The sequence below is a fragment of the Leopardus geoffroyi genome, chromosome D1 (genome assembly GCF_018350155.1).
Source record: "Leopardus geoffroyi isolate Oge1 chromosome D1, O.geoffroyi_Oge1_pat1.0, whole genome shotgun sequence".
Lineage (NCBI taxonomy): Eukaryota > Metazoa > Chordata > Mammalia > Carnivora > Felidae > Leopardus > Leopardus geoffroyi.
In genome coordinates, this window is record NC_059329.1 from 23207041 (window position 1) to 23231602 (window position 24562).

The window sequence follows — 24562 nt, forward strand, 5'->3', positions numbered from 1 at the left end:
ATATTCTGTTCTGTAACTGCATCGTAAGGACCTAATAATACATATGAGGTGCTGCTTTAGGCTCTGCACACACAGTATGTAAAACAACGCCTCTGCTCTCAAGGAGCTTATGTCCAGTTGGAGGAGATGAACCATAAATAAACAAATAGGTCAAGTGGTAATAAACAGCTAAGAAGAAAAAGAAAGTATTAAACAGTGTTACTACCGTATTATTGACTATGTCCTTGATGCTGTACCTTTCCTCTTTGTGACATTTTTTTTTTTTTTTTTATAACTGAAACAGACTTTCGGGTTTTTTGTTCATTTGTTTTAGCTTTTAGATTCTACATGAAAATAAAATTATGTGGTATTTGTTTTTCTGTAACTGACTTATTTCATTTGGCATAATATACTCTAGGTCCATCCATGTTGTTACAAATGTCAAAATTTCTTTTTTTTTTTTAATGGCTGAGTAATGTTCCAGTGTATGTATATACCCCTTTTTTATCCATTAATCTATTGATGGACACTTGGGCTGCTTCCAGATTTTGGCTCTTGTAAATAATGCTGCCATAAACATAGGGCTGCCTATGTCTTTTTGAATTAGTATTTTCGTTTTCCTTAGGTAAATACCCAGTAGTGGAATTCCTGGATCACATGGTATGGTGACAGATGGTGACTACATGTATCTTGGGGAGTGCTGAGTAATATTATAGAATTGTCCAATTTGATGGGGCGCCTGGGTAGCTGAGTCGGTTAAGCGTCCGGCTTGGGTTCAGGTCATGATCTCACAGTTTGTGAGTTCGAGCCCTGCATCAGGCTGTGTGCTGACAGCTCAGAGCCTGGAGCCTGCTTCGGATTCTGTGTCTCCCTCTCTGTCTGCCCCTCCCTCGCGCTCTCTCTCTCTCTCTCTCTCTCTCTCAAAAATAAATCAACATTAAAAAAAAGAATTGTCGGGGCGCCTGGGTGGCGCAGTCGGTTAAGCGTCCGACTTCAGCCAGGTCACGATCTCGCGGTCCGGGAGTTCGAGCCCCGCGTCAGGCTCTGGGCTGATGGCTCAGAGCCTGGAGCCTGTTTCCGGTTCTGTGTCTCCCTCTCTCTCTGCCCCTCCCCCGTTCATGCTCTGTCTCTCTCTGTCCCAAAAATAAATAAACGTTGAAAAAAAAAAAAAAAAGAATTGTCAAATTTGATATATTGTACACCTGAAACTAATAGAACAAACTAATAGAACATTGTACATCACATACACTTCAAAAATGCATTTTTGAAAGTAAAGCATTATGGGGGTACCTGGGTGGCTCAGTCAGTTAAGCATAAGACTTTGGCTCGGGTCATGATCTCACAGTTATGGGCTCGAGTCCCGCATCGGGCTGTCTGCTGTCAGCACGGAGCCTGCTTCAGTTTCTCTGTCTCCCTTTCTCTCTGCCTCTCTCCTGCTCCCTCTCTCTCAAAAATAAATAAGCATTAAAAAATAATAGTAATAAAGCCTTATGGGGTACCTGAGTGGCTCAGTCTGTTGAGCTCATGGTCTGTGAGTTCAAGCTCCACATCGGGCTTGCTGCTGTCTGTGTAGAGCCCACTTCAGATGCTCTGTCCCTCTCTCTGCCCCTCTCCCGCGTGTGCTCTCTCAAAAATAAATATTTAAAAAATAATAAAGAAAGCACTGTGGGGCACCTGGGTGGCTCAGTTAGTTAAGTGTCTGACTCTTGATTTTGGTTCAGGTCATGGTTTCAGCACCGTGAGATCCAGTCTCATGTGGGGCTCCACAGTGCAGAGCCTGCTTAAGATTTTCTGTCTTCCTCTCTGTTCCTCCCGCCGACCCCCCCCCCCCCCGCACACACACACAAATAAAAAAATAATAATAAAGCATTATAAGGGAGACAGAAAGACAGGGACATGGGCTTCCAGTTACAAGAGGGCATTTTGCCCACCTGTTTCCTCTAAAGCCCTCACTAAAAATGACATTAAAGAAATTGCCTTACAAAAAGTTATCCTGCAGCGACTAGAGAAGGAAGAGGAGACAAACCTAGGAAGTGACAGGAGGAGTGACTGACCTCACGGATGTGGGAGAGGGAAACCTGAGCCAGCAGGTCCCATAAATTCTGTCCCACTTCACCCAACTGGTAATGGCCCCTCCCAGAGATCCAGCGTCTACAGAGGTTCAAACAAGGTCTGGAGGTTCTCAGTGCAGTTGAGGGGGGCTCAGGGTACTGAAATGTAGAGGCTTAAGTGGAAGCTTACCTATTCAGTGTTAGTGCCCTCTCCCCCTGCCCGCCAGCGGCTTCTCCTTCCTGTCACTCAGAATGCTGTCAGCCAGGCTTGTACTCCATGTACGAGATTGGAAGAGTCACGTGTGGAGAATCTGACCAGTGCAAGAGAATCCCCAACCTTTGGGGATTCCATCATGCAAGGGCATAGCCTGACCATCCTAAAATGAAGCTTCAGGTGAACACACGTATGTCCACAGAGCTTCCCATCAGCTTTGTAGTGTTCGGCCCTCCAATATGAGTGAGTAGACAGGCAAGGGTGACCAGACTTGAGGAAAGTGTCAGTTGAAAAAGAGAGGAAGGAAAAGAAAAGAACTCGGAAGAAACAGAAACTATGTGGGGAGAAGAAATTTGCAAAAACTGTCGTTAACGTCCGAGACAAATGATATATCAAAGGCATAAGAATAAGATACCATCAACAAGGAGTTTTTTTAAGAAGCTCTTGGAAATTAAATGCACAGAAGAACTGAAAATTTCAATACAAGAAGTTAAAACTTCCTTAAAATTAGAGCGGTAAGACACAGAGAGCATTCACTTTCTAACATCCCCTCTGTAAAGAGAGCTTTCCTACTGTTCTTACTTTCTGATCTTATGCTCTAATAAACTTTTGCCTGCTGCTCAAAAAAAAAACAAAAACTAAAAAAAAAAAAAAAAAAAAAAAGACACAGATTGGAAAATGGGAGAGAAAAGCAAAGTGGAAGATGGATCTAAAAAGCTAAATATTAAATATTCAGATAGGCATTCTAGAAAGACAGGGTGGGGAAAATGGGGGAGAAAATAATCAGAGAAATAAGAGGTTTTCCAGGACTGAAGAACGGGATTTTCAAGATTGAAAGTCCATTTACCCAGATCAGGGGATGAATAGAAACCACTCAGAGACCCATCAACATGGTTGGGACATTGAGGACAACAAGAAAACGGGTCAGTACAAAGGTATGGGGATCAGAAAGACCTCAAACTTCTCAACAGCATCATCGCAATCTAGAAAATCGTGGAGCTTTCATATTTTGAGGGTCACTGCTTTGCATCATAGAATTCTTTTGCCAAACTTTTTTTTATTTTATTTTATTTTATTTTTTACGTTTATTTATTTTTGAGACAGAGACAGAGCATGAACAAGGGTCAGAGAGAGAGGGAGACACAGAATCCGAAACAGGCTCCAGGCTCTGAGCTGTCAGCACACAGCCTGATGCAGGGCTCAAACTCACAGACTGTGAGATCATGACCTGAGCCAAAGTCGGACGCTCAACTGACTGAGCCACTCGGTCGCCCCTTTCACCAAACTCTTAATTGTGACAGTAGAACACAGACATTTTCAGATGTTCCAAGTCTCTAAATGTATCTCGCTTGTTCCACAGCTCTGGAAGCAACTTGACTTTGTGCCTTAGTGTTGTAGTCCTTAATGTGTGGTCCCGGAACCAGGACCAGTGGCAGTGGCTGCACCTGGCAACTTCTTAAAAAAGGCATCTTGGCCCACCCCAGATGTCCTCAGTCAGGTGGTTCTGGTGCACAGTGCAGTTTGGGAACCACTGCTGTAGCAAAATAAAGATGCAAACAGGAAAGAGGAAGATAGTGGGGATCCAGGAAGCAAAACGTCCAGCAGCAGAGAGAAGGGGAGACGGCTGCCAGATGGTGGTGCATTGAGCTCCCGGGCATAGCTCCTCACAGACACCTGCTGGAGTGGGTCAGAGGCTCCGGGAGGACACATTGCTTGTGTTCTTCTGGGTTTGAACATTAAGAGATTTATATAGGGGCACCTGGGTGGCTCAGTCAGTTAAGTGTCCGACTCTTGATTTCGGCTCGGGTCAAGATCTCACAGTTTGTGAGATGGAGCCCCACGTCAGGCTCTACACGCTGATGGTTCAGAGCCTGCTTGGGAGTCTCTCTCGCCCCACCCCTCTCAAATAAACTTAAAAGAGATTTCTATAAACGGAAGTGGATGTAGGGATGAATTAGTGACAAGTTAATAGAAAAGTGGGCAGATAAAAGAGTAACGACTACACATAGCCAAAGTTGTGCTGAAAAGGAAAACGAGTCGTAGTATTCAGCAGTGAAAGCATTTATATCATCATGGTAGTGTTACCATTTTATTCTGACTTCTCCAAAATTGTACAATAGTTGTATTGTGAGATTAGGGGGTAAGAGAGAAAAGAGTGTGCAGGGAGGGTCCCCACATGCACACATGCTTTTGGTAGCTGGTAAAAAAGCTAAATCCTTACCTCTGTAATGGGAAGTTAATAAGTAATAGTAAAAGTGAGAAGTCAAGGGGGAACAAGATAGAAAAATATCTGTAATTAAAACTGTGGAAGTACACGAGCAAAGAAACGGCAAGAAGAATTGAAAGTGGTGTGTGGGGAAAAGCAGGAAACTTCTGGCTTCATGTGACTAACCTATGTGCCAGCATGCCTTGAATTAAAAATAAAAGCAAAGTTTGAAAAAGCACAGTAGGTGGAGTGGTTTCATAAGGAGCATCAGGGAAGTCCTCTTAACGTACAATTGTCCCTTGAACGGTGCGGGGGTTAGGGGTATCAGTCCCCTGTGCAGCTGAAAATCCACTCCCCTCTAAATTAACTCCCGGCGAAAACTCCCTGAAAACTTAACTACTCCCCCCAAACTTAACCGTTCATGCAGCTGAAAATCCACATACAACTTTGAGCTGTCCCCAAAGTTAATACCCTGCTGTTGACTGGAAGCTTTGCCGATGGTAGAAGCAGTTGATGAACACATATTTTGTGTGTTGTATGTATTCTGTACTGTGTTCTTACAGTGAAGTAAGCTAGAGAAAAGAAAATGGTGTTAAAGCCATAAGGAAGAGAAAATACATTTCCAATACTCTATTGTATTTGTTGGGGAAAAAAATCGCTAAGTGAACCCATGCAGTTCAAACCTGTGTTGTTCAGGGGTCAGCTGTACTGTGAACATTATCGAGAGATGGGTTGTGAGGGGGTTCGAAATTGTTCCAAGCTGTTATTTTAAGAATACCAGTAGGAGGGCAGGATTGGGTGGGGGGCTCCTTGTTGTTTCTCTAGCCACAGGGGAACGCTGGGTGGGGACGTGCCAGGTATGCTTACCCTGGGCAGTCAGTTTGCTAAGCAGAGGTTGGCAGAGGGCACCAGGAAGGTGCTCAGGCCTCATGTGTTGACCTACGGGGTTGGCACCATGATGCCACAGCTGAAGCCCAGTCCCGAGCCAGATGGAGCTGTGGGATCGAGGGCACCCGTTTCTTTCTGTGTCAAGTGGGGAACCTAATAACATCCACCTCACACTGGTTGTGAGGAGTGAATGAGTTAATGCACGTATAGGGCTTAGAACAGCGCCTGGTATGTCTTTTAGCAATTAGCGCTGAGGGTCCAGAGGATATTGACACTTTTTTTTTTTTTTACTTTTTATTTTGAAAAAAAAAGAAAAAAAAATCAACCCTACAGAAAAGTTGTAAGAATAGTGCAAAGAACTCCCTTGTAAAAGCCTTATTGCCAACATCGTACCACTTTTGCCTTTTCTCTCTCCCTATGTACCTATATGATATTTTGCTCACTCTTGTTATTACTGAAAAGTAAGTTGCAGACATTGTAACCTTCCTTGCTAAGCACTTCGGTGTATGTTTCCTAGGAACCAGAGTAAAGTGGTCAATTTTAGGAGATCTCCCATGTATACCAAGCTAGTTTGCAACGTAGACACCATTATGAAATTTTACCGCTTGTTCCAATACCATCTTTCCAGCAGGACACCTCTCCCCCATCCAGGATCCAGTCCAGTCTCTAGTGTCCTTAAATCCGGAACAGCCTTTCTGCCTTCCTTTATTTTCTCTTTGACCCTTTTGAAGAGTTATCAAGCCACTTGTTTTGTAGAATGTCCCTGGATTAGGGTGGGCTAATTTTTCCTCATGATCCGATTCGGAGCATGCATTTTGGGCCAGAATACCTCGGCACATCCCTCAGGAGGCTCCTGATGGCAGTGTGTCCTGTTAGGAGTGATGTTAACTCTGAGCACCTGGGCCCTTTGTCATTAATAAGTAATCTACAGGAAGATACTTTGAGACTGTGTGTGGACATCCTGTTCCCCAACATATTTTCACCTGGTGGTTTGAGCATTTATTGGGCATTGACACTTGACCAAAATCCTCATGAAGTTCACTTGCAGGTCAACGTCTCGATTTGGCATTTAGATAGACACCAAAGTTTACTTTTGCTTGCCAATAAAAAAACTTAGCATTGGGAAGCATACTGATTTTTATCAGAGAAGTTTTAATCCATTTGGCTCAAAAATGCCCTTCCTGGGGCTTAAGCCTAAAAGGCTAGATTCATTTATGCACTTGTTCAGTCTTCCTTGAGTGCCTCCTGCAGGCCAAGTGCTATTCCTGGTGCTGGGGATAAAATGATTAAAACAATTTTTAAAGGTAGACAAAAACCCCTGTCCTCCTGGAAGCTACATTCTAATGGGAGAATCAGACAATAAATCTGTACTGTACTGTCAGGTGGTAAGGAGTGAGGAAAAAGCAAGCCATCGGTGAGATAGACAGGGATGAGGTAAGGGGAGCTCCTTCAGCAGGGCTGGTGGAGAACTCCAACCTTGACTTAGGTGAGAGCAGCTGGTCAGAGGCCTAGAGATGGGATGTGAGTTAGCGGAACTGTAAAGAGGTCTGTGTGGCCGGGGCGGAGACATCGAGGGGGTGATGGTGGTGAATGAGGTTGGAGAAAGGGCTAGAGCAGGGTGGCCGAGGGCTGTGTAGACAATGCTGGGAACCCAGGGGAACGGTCCAGGTTTGAAGGGGGGCAGCCCCCACCCCTGTCAACAGCACGTGAAGCCAGCCCACTCCTGCCCGGGGCTGCTGGTGGTGGCCTGACAGAGGCCTGGCCCCCAAGAGTGACTAGCTCTGAGGGGGTCCAGGGTCCAGCAGTGGGGCTTCTGCATCCATATCCAAGCAGGAGTTTCTCAGAAAAGGAAGAAAGATGGCAGGAAGTAAGGAGCTGGAAAATGCCTTTTTCTGTTTTCCCTGCCGCAGAAGGAGAAGGCGGGAGGAAGGGGAAGGCGGGAGGGGGCTGGCCTGGGGAGGCGCCCGCTTCCCAGCACCCTGGGTGGCTGGGGCGGTCTCTGACAAGCCTTGGCAGACAGGGGCGCGCTCCTGGGCCCAGCGGCTTTCTGATCTGAAACAGCCAGGGAGCCCCAGGCTGTGAGCCCGGGGCTCGGTGGTCATTGCCAGCAGGGCGGGCTGTTCTCCAACGTGAGTGTGGCCTTTGTCTCCGGCCGGCTCTCCCATACGGAGGGAGCTCCTCCGCTCACGGCTTGCTTTTCTCCCCGCTGCCCAGCCCAGGCTACCAAAGTAACAGCAAACACAGCAACAGTGAGAGCTAGCCTGTGAGAGAACTTCTCTCTGCAGGGGGCATGGGGGTGGGGGTGGGCACCTGCTGAATGCTTCCCACCTACTGCTTACTGAGTTCTCATAACCACCCTATACAGTAGGTCACCCGCGCCTGGTTACACAGCTAAGTGCAGAGCCAGTATTTGAACCCAGGCCGACTGGTGCTAGAATCTCCATTCTTCTCTGCAAAGCTACTCTTGGATAAGGGATTTTCCTGGAGCACACTGCAAGGGTCAAGGCAATACCATTGGGTCTATTTCTGGCAGTTTCTTATCTCTTGGGACCTGGTGTACTTGACCTCTGGCCTTTCGCCCAGGGCCATTAGAGGGTTTTGGGAGTGAGGAAGTACTTTTGCTGCCACCTCGAGGGTTGTGAGGAGGCCTTTGTGCCTCCATTTCAGGGTCAGATCCAGAGATTCCCAGGAAGTGGAGGGGACGTGGTGCCCCCCACTGGTCCAGATGACATGTTTCGTTTAATGTTGACAGCAACTCTAAGGGCGGATTTTGTGACCAGTCTTTAACAGATGAGGAAACTGGGGCCCCGAGAGGTTAAATAACACACCCAAGGTCGGACTGTCTGTAAGCAGTGGTGGGGGGGAGCGTGGTGTCAGCTCAGGTCCAGAGCCTGTGTCTTTGTGCTGAGCTGCTGTGCCTCCCAGAGCTGAAGGACTGGTGTTTGATGCTCACTGGAACTTGTGTGCTGGGTTAGCACCTCGGTCTGTCCCCCCTGGACTGTTGGAATAATATGCGGCCAGCAGGCAGGTGTTTGAAGAGCACCAGCTTTTAGGGTAAGGAAACCTCACGTTTGGCGTTGCCTCTGCCACATCTCGAGGCAGAAGTCCTGACTCCTGTGAACCCACTCACCTGTGAAACAGGGATTCAAATTGCCTACGTCCTCAGACCACGTACGAAAGTGTAGGTGCGTGCGGGAATTTCTGGAGTTTTAAAGTGTGCCTGCTGGGCTTCCCTCAGGTTACCCTGGGCGAGCACTCTGAATCGAGAGTAAGAGAGTTGGGCAGGACATGGGTCTGTTGAGAAACATCCTGAATTTGTTTTTTTTTTTTAATTTTAATTTTAATTTTTTTAAATTTACATCCAAATTAGTTAGCATATAGTACAATGATGATTTCAGGAGAAGATTCCTTAGTGCCCCTTACCCATTTAGCCCATCCCCCCTTCCACAACCCCTCCAGTAACCCTCAGTTTGTTCTCCATATTTATGAGTCTCTTCTGTTTTGTCCCCCTCCCTGTTTTTATATTATTTTTGTTTCCCTTCCCTTATGTTCATCTGTTTTGTCTCTTAAAGTCCTCATATGAGTGGAGTCATATGATTTTTGTCTTTCTCTGACTAATTTCACTTAGCATCACACCCTCCAGTTCCATCCACGTAGTTGCAAATGGCAAGATTTCATTCTTTTTTTTTTTTTTTTTTTTTAATGTTTTTTTTATTTATTTTTTTTGAGATGGGGAGAGACAGAGCATGAACGGGGGAGGGGCAGAGAAGATTTCATTCTTTTTGATTGTCGAGTAATACTCCATTGTGTACATATATATACGTATATATGTATACATGTATATGTATGTGTATATGTACACATGTATATACGTATATATACATATGTATGTATATACGTATATACATATACACATATATACATATACATATATATATGTACATATATATACTTATGTACATATATATGTATATATATATATACACCACATCTTCTTTATCCATTCATCTGTCGATGGACATTTGGGCTCTTTCCATACTTGGCTATTGTTGATAGTGCTGCTATAAACATGGGGGTGCATGTGTCCCTTCAAACCAGCACACCTGTATCCCGTGGATAAATGCCTAGTAGTGCAGTTGCTTGGTCGTAAGGTAGTTCTATTTTTCGTTTTTTGAGGAACCTCCATACTGTTTTCCAGACTGGCTGCACCAGCTTGCATTCCCACCAACAATGCAAAGAGATCCTCTTTCTCCGCATCCTCGCCAACATCTGTTGTTGCCTGAGTTGTTAATGTGAGCCATTCTGACAGGTGTAAGGTGGTATCTCATTGTGGTTTTGATTTGTATTTCCCTGATGATGAGTGATGTTGAGCATTTTTTTCTGTGTCGGTTGGCCATCTGGATGTCTTCCTTGGAGAAGTGTCTATTTCATGTCTTTTGCCCATTTCTTCACTGGATTGTTTTTTTTGGGTGTTGAGTTTGATAGGTTTTTTTTATAGATTTTAGATACTAACCCTTTATCTGATATGTCATTTGCAAATATTTTCTCCCATTCTGTCGGTTGCCTTTTAGTTTTGCTGATTGTTTCCTTCGCTGTGCAGAAGGTTTTTATTTTGATAAGGTCCCAATAGTTCATTTTTGCTTTGGTTTCCCTTGCCTCCAGGGACATGTTGAGTAAGAAGTTGCTGCGGCCAAGATCAAAGAGGTTTTTTCCTGCTTTCTCCTCGAGGATTTTGATGGCTTTCTGTCTTACATTGAGGGCTTTCATCCATTTTGAGTTTCTTTTTGCGTATGGTGTAAGAAAGTGGTCCAGGTTCATTCTTCTGCATGTCTCTGTCCAGTTTTCCCAGCACCACTTGCTGAAGAGACTGTCATGATTCCATTGGATATTCTTTCCTGCTTTGTCAAAGATTAGTTGGCCATATGTTTGTGGGTCCATTTCTGGGTTCTCTATTCTGTTCCATTAATCTGAGTGTCTGTTCTTGTGCCAGTACCATACTGTCTTGATGATTACAGCTTTGCAGTATAGCTTGAAGTCTGGGATTGTGATGCCTCCTGCTTTGGTTTTGTTTTTCAAGATTGCTTTGGCTATCCGGGGTCTTTTCTGGTTCCATACAAATTTTAGGATTGTTTGTTCTAGCTCTGTGAAGAATGCTGGTGTTATTTTGATAGGGATTGCATTGAATATGTAGATTGCTTTGGGTAGTGTCGACATTTTAACAATATTTGTTCTTCCTATCCAGGAGCATGATGGAATCTTTTTCCATTTTTTTGTGTCATCTTCAGTTTCTTTCATAAGCTTTCTATAGTTTTCAGTGTATAGATTTTTCACCTCTTTGTTTAGATTTATTCCTAGGTATTTTATGGTTTTTGGTGCAACTGTAAATGGGATCGATTCCTTGATTTCTCTTTCTGCTGCTTCATTGTTGGTGTATAGGAATGCATCTGATTTCTGTGCGTTGATTTTATATCCTGAAACTTTGCCGAATTCATGAATCAGTTCTAGCAGTTTTTTGGTGGAATCTTTTGGGTTTTCTATATAGAGTATCATGTCATCTGCGAAGAGTGAAAGTTTGACCTCCTCCTGGCTGATTTGGATGCCTTTTATTTCTTTGTGTTGTCTGACTACAGAAGCTAAGACTTCCAATACTATGTTGAATAACAGTGGCGAGACTGGACATCCCGGTCTTGTTCCTGACCTTAGGGGGAAAGCTCTCAGTTTTTCCCCATTGAGGATATTAACATTGGGTCTTTTATGTTAGAAATGTCTCCTGATTTTAGAACACCATTTTCCTCTCCTGCCCTTAAGATCTATGTGGAAGCACTATGTATAAATGATAACAGTTGTAGCAGATGTTATTAGAAGTAGGGAAAAGGATTTAACCAAAGCCAGGTGGTGTTGGACTAGAACCCTAGCCTAGTGTCTGTTTAGGAAAACTATAAGACTTCCTGCTGATGAAAACAGCAGTTCTCAACTGGGGGCAATTTCATCCCCCAGGGGGCATTTGGCAATGTCTGGAGACGTTTTTGGCTGTCCTAGCTGGAGACAGGATTTTACTAACATCCTGGTAGAAATCTGCCGTTCTGGTAACCGTCCTGTAGCATACAGGACAGTCCCCATATGACAAGAATTATCTGTCCAAAATATGGACCGTGCCAGGGTTGAGAAAGGCTGATTAAAAATAGCCAGCACTTACATAGTATTTGCTTTGTGTCAGACAATGTTCTAAGTGCTTCACAGGTATTAACTTGTTTAATCCTCCCAACTCTGTGACATAGGAGCTATTATTATCCTCCGTTGACAGATCGGGGAGTAGGGGCTTGGGAAGGTTAAATAACTGGACCAGGGTCAGGGTCCCGAGGAAGGAACAGGCAGAGCCAGGACTTGAACTCAGTCCAGCTCCGGAGTCCACGCCTTTAACCATGGTGCTCTGCTGCTCTGCTTTGCATGAGGGAAGGCTACTTAGCTTTAAGTCAGATCTTCAGCTTTGGGTCTAGAAAGCCACATAGCAAGAAATATGCTACGTGACAAGAGTCAGAAACCTTTCATTCCTGTGCCTAGAAAACAGAGTGGGGAAGGGTGGTGAGGGGCCCAGCGACCCATCATCAGTGAAAAAAAAACCCTGTGACTCCCAGATGCTGAGTGTGATTCAACTTATGAATTTACTGGCGTGAGGCACCTCATGGGTCCCGGGTAACTATAATCTCTTAGCCTTCGGCTCCTTTCGTTGGGGAATCAGAGATGGGGGTGGGGGTCACCTCTCTGTGCTGGGGACCAGAGTGTGACAGGACTGTGCAGAGCGTGCACCTAACTTTGGAGTCCCGGACTGTGTTTGTCATTACAGACGTAAAGACAACCGTGGTTTACCCTGCCACAGAGAAGCACCTAGAAAAGTACCTGCGCCAGGACCTCCACCTGGTCCGAGAGACGGGGGCCGATTACAAGAACGTCACCTTGCCCCACCTGGAGTCCCAGAGCCTCAGCATCCAGGTGACTGGCCGCCGCGCCTCAGACTGGCCCCAGGGGGTGCGGACACAGAGTGCTCCCTGTGGTCGGAGTCTCTGTCTCGAGGATATGGCAGGGGCCAGCACAGTTCCACAGGTTTGGGGTAGCACAGGCAGCACTGTGGAACCCCTGCCCCCTCCTTGTGCAGGAGTGAACGCACGGATGTGTAAGTAACTGCACAGGACGGGAGAGGGTGAGTGTGCTGTGGGGAAAAGCAACCAGGGTGAGTAGCACGGGAAATGCTGGACTGGGGTGGCCACTGTCTTATCCAGGATGGCCAGAGGCTCGACCCTGGTCCTGGGCGTGCTGCTGAGGCTGTGTGGGACTCTCAGAGCAGCCCAGGCCTTTGGAGAATTTGTATCTGCCTCAGCGCTGATACTGTCTCAGAATGACTGTGCCCTCACCTGGGTCTGTGAATGGGTCAAGACTGACGCCAGGGTAGCCACCCCACCCTGTTCCAGACTTTTTATTCCTGGTTCTGCCTGTGCAAACCCGCCTCTGGGAGTCGAGTCCCAGAGTTAAAAACTTCATTCACTCGTTCCCCTTGCATTCGTTCCCCAGAGAGCAGGGTCCTGATGTGCCTGGTGGCTTAGCACAGGGCCTCCTCTCCCAAAGGCTAATGTGAGGTTTGGCGGTGTCTTCAGCCACTAGACCAGATGCAAGGCCATTTAGCGAAGAGGTCCTGAGTTCTTGATGGGCCGAGGCCCAGTGCCAACCAGAGCCTGCGCCTGCAGTCGGCCCCGAGTGAATGCTCAGCCTTAAATATGATGGATGAGGCGTTTCCTTGCTCACTTGCTGGCTCTCACCATCTCTGTCTCTTCATCATTCACCCTTGTTCTCTTTGAGCGTTCCTCACCCACTCTGCCCAAGATCCAGGTTGTGGCTTTGGGGGGTGGTCAGACACAGGGCACTCATTGCCATGTCTCCCGGGCCAGAAGAAGGGAGGGGGCCCTTGGGTGTGGGGGCCGAGGGCCCCGCCAAGTCAGTTATACATGGGAGAAGTAAGGAAAGGGTGGTTGGCAGGTGTGCGGGAGGCCGTGTGGGGCGACAGCCCGCTTTCCTACTTGGGAAGACCCCGCTGGCTGGGAGTCCTCGTCCCCCTGTGCCACATTTGCTCTAGGTTCCTCTGGCTCAAGCTGGCGTGATTTTTTTTTTTTTTTTTTTTTTTTAAGTCCCTATACTTGCTCTGTCTTCTACATGGAAAGGAGATATGACTGCATCTTGCTAGATGGCTGCTGCCATTCAGGGTCCCAGAGGGATCTCCTGGAATATATGTTCTGTGGCACCAGTTGCACAAATACGGGATCCAAAGGAGGATGCTCTTAAAGTCGGTGTGACTTGTATGTGTACTGTCTTATCCACTGCCGTGTACTTCCTCTTGGAAAATAATACAGCCAGATTCTCCTACTACTTGGCCAAGTTCTGTTTGACACAAGTATTCGTGTATTCTTTCTTGACCGTTTCTAGTAGGTTTACAAAGCACTCAGCTCAACTGGCAACGCTCATTGTATTAATTGTGCACCTACTGTGTACCAGGCCATGTACTAGTCTCTGGAGGGTCACCAGGGTGAACACCTGTAATGCCCCCAGAGTCTTGTGGGGAAGACAGACATGGAGTCTGACCGGCACAGTACAATGGGATAAGTACTCCCCCGCGGGTGGTTTGTATCCAAGGTTCAGTGGTGACACAAAGGGAGGTGATCAGCCTGGACAGTGGGGGGCTTTACAGAGGAAGGGATCCTCCAGTTGGGTCTTAAGGGACAGATGGAAGTTTGCCAGGTGGACAAGGCAGAGAAGGGCATTCGAGGCAGAGGGAAGAACAAAGATAGGCCCCGAGAGCTGGAGGGTCAGCAGGACAAACCAGGAGCAGACGGGCAGGGGCCAGAAGCAGGCGTGTGCACCTGTCAGGACACCAGGAGCTCCCAAACCTGGCTGATCATCAGGATTGCCTGGGGAGATTTTTTAAAATACAGAGCATGGGGTCCTACTCCATGTCTACTGAATCAGGATGTTCAGGGAGTGGAGCTGGGAAATCTGTATTTATTTCTTTTATTTTGCAGAGAGAGAATGAGCAGGGAAGGGGCAGAGAGAGAGGGGGACAGAGGATCTGAAGTGGGCTCCATGTTGACATCATGGATGTGATGCAGGGCTCCAACTCACAAACCGTGAGATCATGACCTGAGCCGAAGTCGATGTTTAACCGACTAAGCCATCCAGGCGTCCCATGGAAAATCTGTATTTTTTTTTAAGGTTTATTTATTTATTTTGAGAGAGAGAGAGAGAGAGAGAGAGAGCATGTGGACAAACAGGGGAGGGGCAGAGATAGAGGGAGAGAGAGAGAATCTCAAGCAGCCTCCATGCTGTCAGAGCAGAGCCCGACACAGGGCTCCAGCCCACGAACCATGGGATCATGACCGGAGCCGAAATCAGGAGTGGGACAGTCAACCCACTGAGCCACCCGGGCACCCCGGGAAATCTGTATTTTTAAAAAATATGTTTCTAATGATCATCAGATTTGAGAACAGTTGCCACGGGCAATGAGGGTCCCCCTAGACGGGTTTAAGTATATGGGTTCCACGAGATTTAAAGAATTGCTCGAGTTTGGTGAGTGTGGAGGGCTCTAAAGACCAGCGTGGGCCCCGGCCAAGGCCGAGACAGTGGGGAAGGCTTCGGCAGTGATTTGAGAAGTAGGGCTCGAAGCTAGCGGATTCAAGAGGCGAGCAGAGTCTGGGGGTGGCTCCAGGTCCAGCTTGGATGGAGCATGGATAGGTAGCGGGGTCACTAACCAGGACAGGGGTTGTGGGCAGCGGAGAGGGTTTATGTCGGAAACAGTTGAGTTTGGGACTTGGGAGCACTCACCAGGTGCCCGGGACTGTTTCAGCTTTCTCTGTGCATTCCCTCATTGACTCTACTCAGCAGCAATTTGGAGACGAGATTCACAGCCCGTCAGTGTCACCCCGGTGCCCATGCTGTCAGCCGACCACCCTATTTGGCTCCTCAAATTTGAGGTTCTTGTAACTCCTCAGTATGTAATGCCATCAGGGGCGTCTGGGTGACTCAGTCAGTTAAGCATCCAGCTTCGCCTCAGGTCATGATCTCACAGTTCGTGGGTTCAGCTCAGAGACTGGAGCCTGCTTCGAATTCTGTGTCTCCCTCTCTCTCTGCCCCTCTCCCCCTCCCCCCTCAAAAAGAAATAAACATTAATAAGTGAATGAAAAGAAAGAAAGGAAAAGAGAAAAGTACTGCCATCTGACATCTGGATCCCGAGCGTTAGAGACCATCAGGCTAAAAGTGTTGGTCTGTGAGTCGTCAGGTTGAGGTCAGTGTCCGTCCAGGGTTTGGATTCCCATTCTGCCATCTCCGAGCAGTGTGAGTGTCCTGCCATTCTGAGCCCATTTCTTCGCCTGGAAAATGCAACTGGGGTCCCAGTGGGGATTGAGAGGGGCACCACAGATCACGTCCCCGCTGTTGGTTCCAGCACAGCCTGGGCACCAGGACGGTAGCTGCCGTTGTGCACACGCAGGTCCCATTCCGAGGACAGGGGAGGTCAGGGGAGGGCAGTGCCGATACAGCGGAGGTGTGGACAGGTGAGGGGTGGCCAGAGGAGAGCGGCTAGCAGGGGGGCGAGCAGAAAAGCAGGAGGAGAGCGAACAGGGAGTGAGGTATCCCACGGGAGACTTGCCGGTGTCACCTGCCGCAAGGAAGCTATGCCAGGTGCCTGCCAGAAGCCGGGGGTGGCTGAGTCCCCCGGGCTTGCATCCTGATGGTCTCGCTCCCCGTTACAGGCCCTGCCCCTCCCCTCCCCACCCCACCCCCCACCATGATTTGTGTGAATTCTGTTCCTGGCCCCCTCCCTTTCTCAGCTGGGCTGCTGGCCTGGGACTTCACGTGGATTCACACCCCCCGCCCCTGCTCTCCCAGAGGCCTGCTCCCGTGACCTGAAGCCGGAGCTGTGGGGCCAGACTCGGTTGGAATTGGTTGGACTTCCTCATGCTTGCTTTTTCCTTACAACTCGAGGACGACAGCGACACCAGCTTGACCGGGTTGCTGTGCGCGGTAGTCCCTGGGAGGCCCTGAGAACAGGGCCCGCACGTGGGAGGGCTGCTCACCACTGCCAGGCCTCTGCTCTCGGTGCAGCGGCCTCCAGCAGAGCACCTGTTGTCATCGCCACGAGGCTGCGGCTCGACGCCCCCTCTTGCTGGAGCTTTCTGAGCACTTTCCTCTGCCTTTATGGGGCCTCCTCTGTGCCAGGCGCTGTCAGTCACTTTTCACTCCTCGCCACTCTGTGCCATGCAGGTATCGTCTCAGAGGGGGAGACTCCAGTCCCCTCTCAAAGGGGGAAACTGAGGCTCAGAGAGTACACCACTTTGCCCAAGGTGTCAGCTAGTTAGTGAGGAGGCTTGAGAGGACACCAGGACCAGTTTGTTCTCTGTCTACGACTACACAACTTTCCAGTCTGAGGGGGCTGCTTATCTGGGGGCAAAAGACAGCCCAGGCCCCAGGGAGGCTGCTCCAGGGCTCTCCACAGAGCGTCATCTTTCACCTCCCTCACCTTTACCGTTGGGGCACTTTGGGTCACGTTCCGGCTGGCTTTTTTTTCTGCCGCAGCACGTTCCCAGCAAGACTTCCAGTAGGAGAGGAAATGCGTCCGTGGGAGACCCCGGGGCTGCGTGGGGCAGCCACTGCTGGCTGTGCTCCAGTCCGCTCCCAGGAAGTGGCGGGAAGGCCCCTCTTTCGTAGTGGGCGGGCCACATGGTGACCGACCTGTTGGCCTTACCAGGGGTCTGGGAACCCCAGATACTCCCAGGCAGGTACCCTCTGCTCTCTCCGTCTCAGACGGTCGCGTTTGACCTTGGCCTCACCGGCCGAGAGTGAGGATGTGGACTCAGCAGATCAGCTCCCACGGCCCCCTGGCCTTCGCAGACACGCTTGTTCTAGAACTCCCGGGAGCGGGCAGAGGAGCCCTCCGCCGGCCTGGCCGTGTCCGTGCCCGGGCCTCTCGATCCACCCCCTTGGTGAGCCGGAAGGCCCTTCCCGGGCACAGGCCCAGCCGCTGCCCTCTGTCTGGCTCTGCAGCAGCCTTCTGTCTCGGATTTCAAGTTGGGAGTTGACTCAGAGCTCTGGGGAAGTGAAGAGAGGAGGTCTCTGTGAGCCCCGTAAGAACAGGGGCTTTCTTCTCTTAACCCCCCTGCAGGCTGGCTTCTTCACAGAGGCCACCAGGACCCTAAAGGTAAAACGACATCCTCGGGATCCACACAGTACTCAAGGAAGGGTCCTCTGAAGACTGCCAGCAGCCGGTAAAAGGGTCTGAGAGGGGCTGGAGGCCCTGGCTTGACAGGAAAGGTCCGTGTAATTGCCGTCTCCCAGCTGTGCCTATTCTGTGTTGTCACACAAGGGCCGTGTCAGCGGAAGCCGCTGTGGCTGCAGGTGGGCAGAGGCGCCAATCCCACCACAAATGAGAGTCCCACCCAGCAGGGTGGGAAACCCATACACATCCATGTCTAGGCCCTGAGCCTTTCCTGCCCTGGTGCGCAGCTGGCTCCCTCCGCAGAAGGAAGTCCCACCCTGTCTTTGCCTGTGGTCCTGAAGAAAGTGGGAAGGGGCCCACGGAGACCGCTGTTCGCAAGTCCCGCGGGCAGGAGCGGGGATGGATGCACACAGGCCGGCGAGGCCACGGCAGAGCATGTACATGGCCTAAACGCAGGAAGGACCCAAAGAAACGGCCCCATCCGAGCTGCAGTGGCCCCTGAGGGGATGGCTGTGGTGGGAGAGGGGAAGTCTCTTCTGGACCCCCAAGAGCAGATCGGTGGGGACAAGGCAGCCTGAGTGTAGACCCCCTGAGCTCAGTGACCCTATATGGCTTGGCTGTCCTTCCTGGAGGGGTCGGAGAGCTTAGCTAGCCTGGTCTGTGGTGTTTCCCCAGAGGTTGTGAGTAGCTATGTGACCCCCCCCTTCCCCCTCCTTCCAGTGGGTGTACAACATTCTCGATAAGAAGGCTGAAGCTGACCGGATTGTTTTTGAGAACCCAGATCCCTCTGATGGCTTTGTCCTCATCCCCGATCTCAAGTGGAACCAACAGCAGGTAAAAGCTTTCTTGCTGGGGCTCTCTGGTCTCCCAGTACTTGCTCTAGGTTGTTGGGCCTCCTTAGTCCTGCCCTTTCTCACCTTGGTTCCTCTCTCTAAGCCGATTTTAATTAACCAACAACAGAAACCTGAGCTGTGCGCAAACATTCACACCTAACGTGTCCACTTGAAGTTCTCTCTGGCTGTCCTCCCACGCAGGGGGGAAAGAGTGGCATGATGTTTGCGCCCATAAGCATACGGCCATTCTTTAACCAGCCAAGTGGCCCAGCTGCCACCCTCCCTTCCAGGAGCACCTGGAGCCCTAAAGAGGACTGTTTACATTCTTTCCATGCCCCTGCATACCAGCAGATCCAGGCAGGCCTAAGACCTGAAGCACTGATAGGAAGGAGCCATGGCAACCAACGCAAAGGGTCCCCTCCACTGCCTGAGACCAAGAGGGGTCTTCCAGTGGCCCAGGCTTCCACTCGGGCCTCTCAGCTGTTTCCTGCTCTCCGTGCCCCTCGCTTCCACTGTCCCAAGGAGCAGGTTTCCAGGGTGAGCTGACCTCACTCACCCTCTCTGTCCGGTTCTCCATAGCCTCCGTCTCTCTCTTTTTCGCCTCCCTTCCTCACTGCCACCCCAGCCCACCACCAAAGCTGCAATGGACCACCACCTCTTTGGGTAGACTGGATACCCCTGGCATCAGCAGCAGGCAGAGAACCGTGTTGCAGGAAGGGCTGTTCATGTCACGGACTGGAACGTGGACCTGGGCCGGGCTCAGCCTGTGGCGGGCCAGGGGCCACGGTGAGGCCAAGGAAGCCAGACGCGGGATTGCTGGGTAGGAAGTGGAGAGGAGGTAAACTCTCTCTTCTGGTTTAGATCTTTGAGTCGCCCGAGCGTGGGTTTGCCGCGCTGCCCTCCGGTGGACCCTTCTGGTTCCTGGGCTCCTCACACAGGTGGCGTTCTAGAGTCAGTCACCTCCCCACGCACACCTTCCCTCCCGCTTTCTCAGTCATGGCCTGCCTTTGGGTCCTAAACGGCTCACCCGCAGTTTACTTGGTTTTGATTTGGTGATTTCTACATCTACAATGCCACTCCTTCACTACCCAGAAAAGGGGGGCGAGGGCCTGCGGTTGGGGTAAAGGGACAGGACTTCAGCTCAGAGATACACGGGCAAGTGAGTGCCAGCTGCCTCTTAAGAGCAGCTCCTGGGAGTTACTGAACTTGGCCTGAGGGGTGGTAGAGAATCTGAAGGGATTTTCAGAAGTTGTAGCACTGAGTGATGATTTGTGTGAGGCAAGTGAGACGGAAGGAGATAACTGTCCACTAGTGTGGTGTTGTGGCGGAGAGAGGCTGCAGGGGTTCCTGTGTCCACGCCCCTACCCCCTGCCCTTCAGCTTATCTCTGTCTCAGGCCTTGAGGGAAGAAGCCAGGTCTGGCCCTGGAGTCGTCTGGGAGCGGGGACAAGGCCACAGAGCGGGAGTGCAGCTCTGCAAACCCCCTGTCCCCTTGGGCAGCCCCGTGCCTGGAGGCCCCGGGTCACAGACTGGGTCACGGGAGATGGGATGTGAGGTGGAAGGAACTTCTGCCTCACGAGATCTTTGAAGACTAAGGAGCTTATAACTCGTAGGAGGTGGTGGTCTGAGGGCCAGGCGGGGACAGCAAAAGATTGATTCCTGCATCTCCATTCAAGAAGCCCTTGAACACACTTGAGCCCAGGGCCCTGAGAATGAAAATCCGTTGTCCTTTTGACCTTGTGCTGGCAGGCATCCCGCTGGGCCTGCCGGTGGAACTGCCCTGTCTCTCTGTTCCCTTTAAGACAGAAGAGTCTTCAGGAGCTGCACTGGGCTCCCAGCCACGGGGCTGGGGCGACTTGCCCTTGGGGGTTGTGAATAGGCCAGCTTAAATGTCACGTTTCCCTTAATGGTCATACAGGTGCAATTGTTCTTAACCTTTCCTTAATTAGCACTTGTCTCTTAGTGGTGCCATATTTCGTTGTCTCAAATCCTTGGCTTGTGACAGAACACTGAAATTGACTGCTCCCTTAGAATTTGGCAGCGTGGCCAGCAGGCGAGACAGACCGGGCCTGGACTTCTTTGTCCTTGTACTAGAGGAGGGTTGAGGAGAGAGGAACCCGCCATATTTGCCCTAAGGAGCCTTCCTAGCCACCCAGGAATCTCCTCGCCTCCCAGCTGCTGGCCCAGGATTAAAGAGACTTTGTCCGTATGTCCATCCATCCACCCATCTATCCATTCCACATAGATTTATCAAATGCCTAATGTCTGTTACAGAATCTTGCCTCCCTGGAGTTTATAATATCCCTTCCTCAGTTCTTTTAAGAGATCACTTGTATATTCTCTTTCATTTGCTTTTTTTTTTTTTTAAGGTCTAGTTAAGACATGCACGAGGTAAAAGTGCAGAATGGAATAAATAGTGCGGTGAAAACAAGTTCCCTCACCCCACATTCTTCCACTTCCGTTCCCCAGAAGGGACTGTTTCTCAAAAGAGATTATGTCTTTGTCTCCCTTCCAGGTATCGTCTCTGCATGTTGTGTATATAAGTATATAGGGTGTGTTTCTATGGACACAACATGCGCTTTCCGCTCATATAGTGTAGGTTCTTTGATCTAAAGGGCTCAGACCAAGAAACTCTTCCTCTGGGTCGCTCCAGAGGTGGAAAGATGGGCCTCCGGCCATTCTCCACCGTGCCCCTTGCCAGGAAGCTGTTCCTTTGTCTCTGCTGTCCTGCCTTGTAAAAAGAGATCAGTGGTGACTGCCTGCCCAAAGTGACCGATGGGCCAGCTTGAGGGATACCAGCCTGAGACCCTTGCCAGCTCCTTGTCTGGCTTTCTTCATGCCATTTCTTTGGGCCGGGGGCCCTTGGGCTGCCTGCAGAAAATCTGGGCTCACGTCTGCCTATCACAGAATGGGTTTCTTTCCCTGCCAGTGGAGCAGAGAGGTGTGATTTAATGCCACGTTTGTGATTTGTCAGCAGACATCATCTAAAACAAATGCCACTGTTATTTGAGAGCCTGTGACAGTGACATATAAGAACGGCTGGAGACACTGACAGGCAGGAGTTCAAGCAGTTCTGTTTCCTGCTTCTCTTGGGCTCCTCACGAGGGACAGAGCAAATGTCCTGGGCACAGGCCATGAGAAGGGAGAGTCTGGGAGAGACCGATGGGCAAAACTGAAGCCTAGGTAGGCACAGCTCAGCCAGCTGCTGGGCGGTTCCCATGGGGCTGGTCTGTAGCCGGCCCGAGGCAGAGAGCCCGGATTGTTGGAACTCGTGCAGAGAAGAATGTGGTAGGAAGAGACTCTGTTGGCCTGAAGGGGCACAGTTGGACACCAGGCACCATATGGAAAACCGTCTTCTCAGTTTTCAAACTGGGGCCCTTGGGGATTTGGTTGGTGACTCATGGTCCCCAGATTATGTCCTTGAGGGATCTAGCAGCTCACGCTGCCTGGCTGAGTGCTGCCGGCTTCCTCCTGCGTCTTGCTCCTTGGAGCCCTGGTGTCTGGGGCCTGCCTCGCACATGGATGTGATAGTCGGCCAGGGCCAGTGTGGGTGAGCAGGGAGGGCGGGAAGGTTTTCTGGGCAGAAGAAGAGTTTATTTGCTCTCTGGCACAAGATCTTGTTGACTTTGGTTCTTTACACTGTTGTGACCTCCAGGTTTTCGGCCAGGCGCTGTTTTCAGGAAGGACAGCCGGAAGGGTTGGCCTGTGAGCCCTGTGCGTTAGGGGAAGAGAGGAAAAGGTTAAGCGCTCTGGTGGTGCTCATTGCTGAGCTGGCCCCGGGGCCTCTTTCCACCTTTCAAATCCTTCTGCATCCTTCCCCTACACTGGACTTCAGACAAATCGAATTACTTACTCTGCCCCTCACATGCTGTATACTTTCTTGTCTCTGAGCCTTTGCTGTCACTGTTCCTTCTAACCTGAATGCTCTTCCTCTAAATGCTACCCCTTCTTTAGGACCTGGGTCCCCTACCTCCTCTTCCAGGAAGCATGTCTGGATCACCCTAGCTAGATAGTCTTTCCTTCTTCCTCCTGTACTTTTATCACTTTGTGTCTTGTAGTAGTTACTCACCTATATGCTATTAGATTTTAAAGTCTTGGAGGGAAAGTTGTCCTTGGCACTTCTTTGAACCTTCTCCTCCCACCCCCTCGTCAGCTCTGTGAGTATATAAATATTCCTATATGGTACTCTTTAGCAGGAAGAATAAACAGAAGTTCTATCCTTAGACTGTCCCACTCATCCCAGGCATGTGGAGGCCCCCACTGCCCAGGGATTGGTCCTCCCGTGGGCTCCCCGGGATCGCCTGTGGCTGGTGCTGCAGCAGGCCTGGGGGTGGGTACTTCCTGGCTTCCCTGCAGAATTCCAGGACTGGCAGCCTCCCCTGGCTCTGTCCCCTGCTGAGCCTGGTTTACCCGTGCCGATCTCTGCGCAGCTAGATGACCTGTACCTGATTGCCATCTGCCATCGCCGGGGCATCAGATCACTGCGGGACCTTACTCCAGAGCACCTGCCGCTGCTCAGGAACATCCTCCGGGAGGGGCAGGTGAGTTGCCTTGGCCACATCCGTACTGAAGCCCAGAGGAATCATATTCCAATTCCAGTGTGTTCGTTCGTGGCCGCTTTCCTCACCCTTTCCAGAAGTTCATCTGTGAAAGGGGCCTGTCTCTGGATGCCAGTCCCAGGACCTCACGAAGGTCCTTTAGATGGACTCACAAGGCCCTTGTCTCCTGGTCCTGCCCCACCCTTCAGCTCTACTGTCAGCCACCTTTCCTCCGCCAAGGTTCCCCTCCCATCCCAGGATCACCTGTGTCTGCTCATGACAGCCACATCGCACCAGACATGTTTCTTGGGGAGATGGGTCCCCTATGGCCAGAGACTGAATTTTGTAGCACCTGGCATTCTGGGGTGCTTTATACTGGGATATTTGTTGAATCACATGAAAGTAAAGAGGAGCCCTGGGGCGCCTGGGTGGCTCAGTCGGTTAAGCATCTGACTTCAGCTCAGGTCACGATCTCATGGTTCATGAATTCGAGTCCCACATTGGGTGAGCTCAAACCCCATTCTCTCTCTCTCTCTCTCTCTGCCCCTCACTGACTTGCACCCTCCCCCTTTCAAAAAAATAAATAAATAGAAAGTAAAGAGGCAAAGGAAGGTGGGAGAAGTGAGTCTAGAATCCTGAGTTGTGGTCTTGATTCTGACATTTTGATCCTAACCACCAGAGAGACTCTGGGCAGGACTCTTCACCTCACCTCTCTGGGCCTTAGTATCTGGATGCAATGCTGCTAAATCCCATTCTGTGATGTCGTTCTCAGAAACATTCAGAGATGTTTCAGAAACAATCAAAGATGCAGCCCCCGTGCCAGGGCCCAGCAGTCACCAGGGTGCCCGGCCAGGAGAGAAGCTCGCCACCTTGCTGCTCAGAGGCTTTGCCGCAGGCCTGGGGGAGGGGCTCTCGTGGGTCCGCTCTCTGCTGACCTCTAGACCCCAGCTGCCCGGCCTTCTTCCTCCCGCCTGCCCACATCACTGTCTCTCTGGCCACCTGTCTCTTTTTGGAGTCATTTGCTTCTTTGCTGAAACGCCTGCGGATATCAGAGAGTGGTGTCTTTCTCTCCGGGAGATGCGGGGCCTACACTTGGACTTGCCCTGCAGCTCAGGCAGCCTCGCCCAGACAGGCCAGCCATACGTATCCCCGGAAGGCCTTTGGGTGCCCCGGCCTTGACCTCACACTGCTGCAGAGATCCCCAGGCGGAGTTCCAAGTCCAGGATGTAATTGTGGCGTGTATTCTGAGCCCACTGAGGCCCTAGTCTTTTTCTCTTCACCTCTGACCTCCTCAGGGATTCACCCAGAATGGAAATCAGAGTCTCCTGTCTATGCCAAGCCTAGGAGGCTCCTGAAAGGGAGTTCGGTAGAAAAAGCCCTAACCCCTGAGCAAGGTGGAGGGTGGTCAGAGGGAGCCAGGGCCAAGGTCCGTGTTCCCCGCTTCCTCCAGGAGTCCAGCAAGACCTTCTCCGGATCTTCTAGGGGCAGCCCTTCCCATGCACCCTCCCCCACCCTCTCTCTTCCACCAGGCCTCGGCTCAGCCCCATCCCTGTCACCCTTGTTCCCGGCTGTGCACTCTTCCATGCTAAGAGGGGGTACAA

The 24562-nt window shown here is 50.3% G+C and overlaps 1 protein-coding gene across 3 annotated transcripts in view; it reads left to right on the plus strand.

Annotated features, from left to right (window-relative positions):
• DCPS (decapping enzyme, scavenger) overlaps nucleotides 1-24562 on the plus strand; it is a 46369-nt gene that overhangs the window by 20643 nt on the left and 1164 nt on the right. Inside the window, exons 3-6 of one of the 3 annotated variants that reach the window (XM_045483408.1) lie at nucleotides 12183-12328; nucleotides 17538-17573; nucleotides 18312-18425; nucleotides 22854-22964. In XM_045483408.1, the coding sequence (XP_045339364.1) occupies nucleotides 12183-12328; nucleotides 17538-17573; nucleotides 18312-18425; nucleotides 22854-22964 (407 nt within the window). The remainder of the gene's footprint in view (nucleotides 1-12182; nucleotides 12329-17537; nucleotides 17574-18311; nucleotides 18426-22853; nucleotides 22965-24562) is intronic. The other 2 variants (XM_045483409.1, XM_045483410.1) reach the window with 2 other exon arrangements.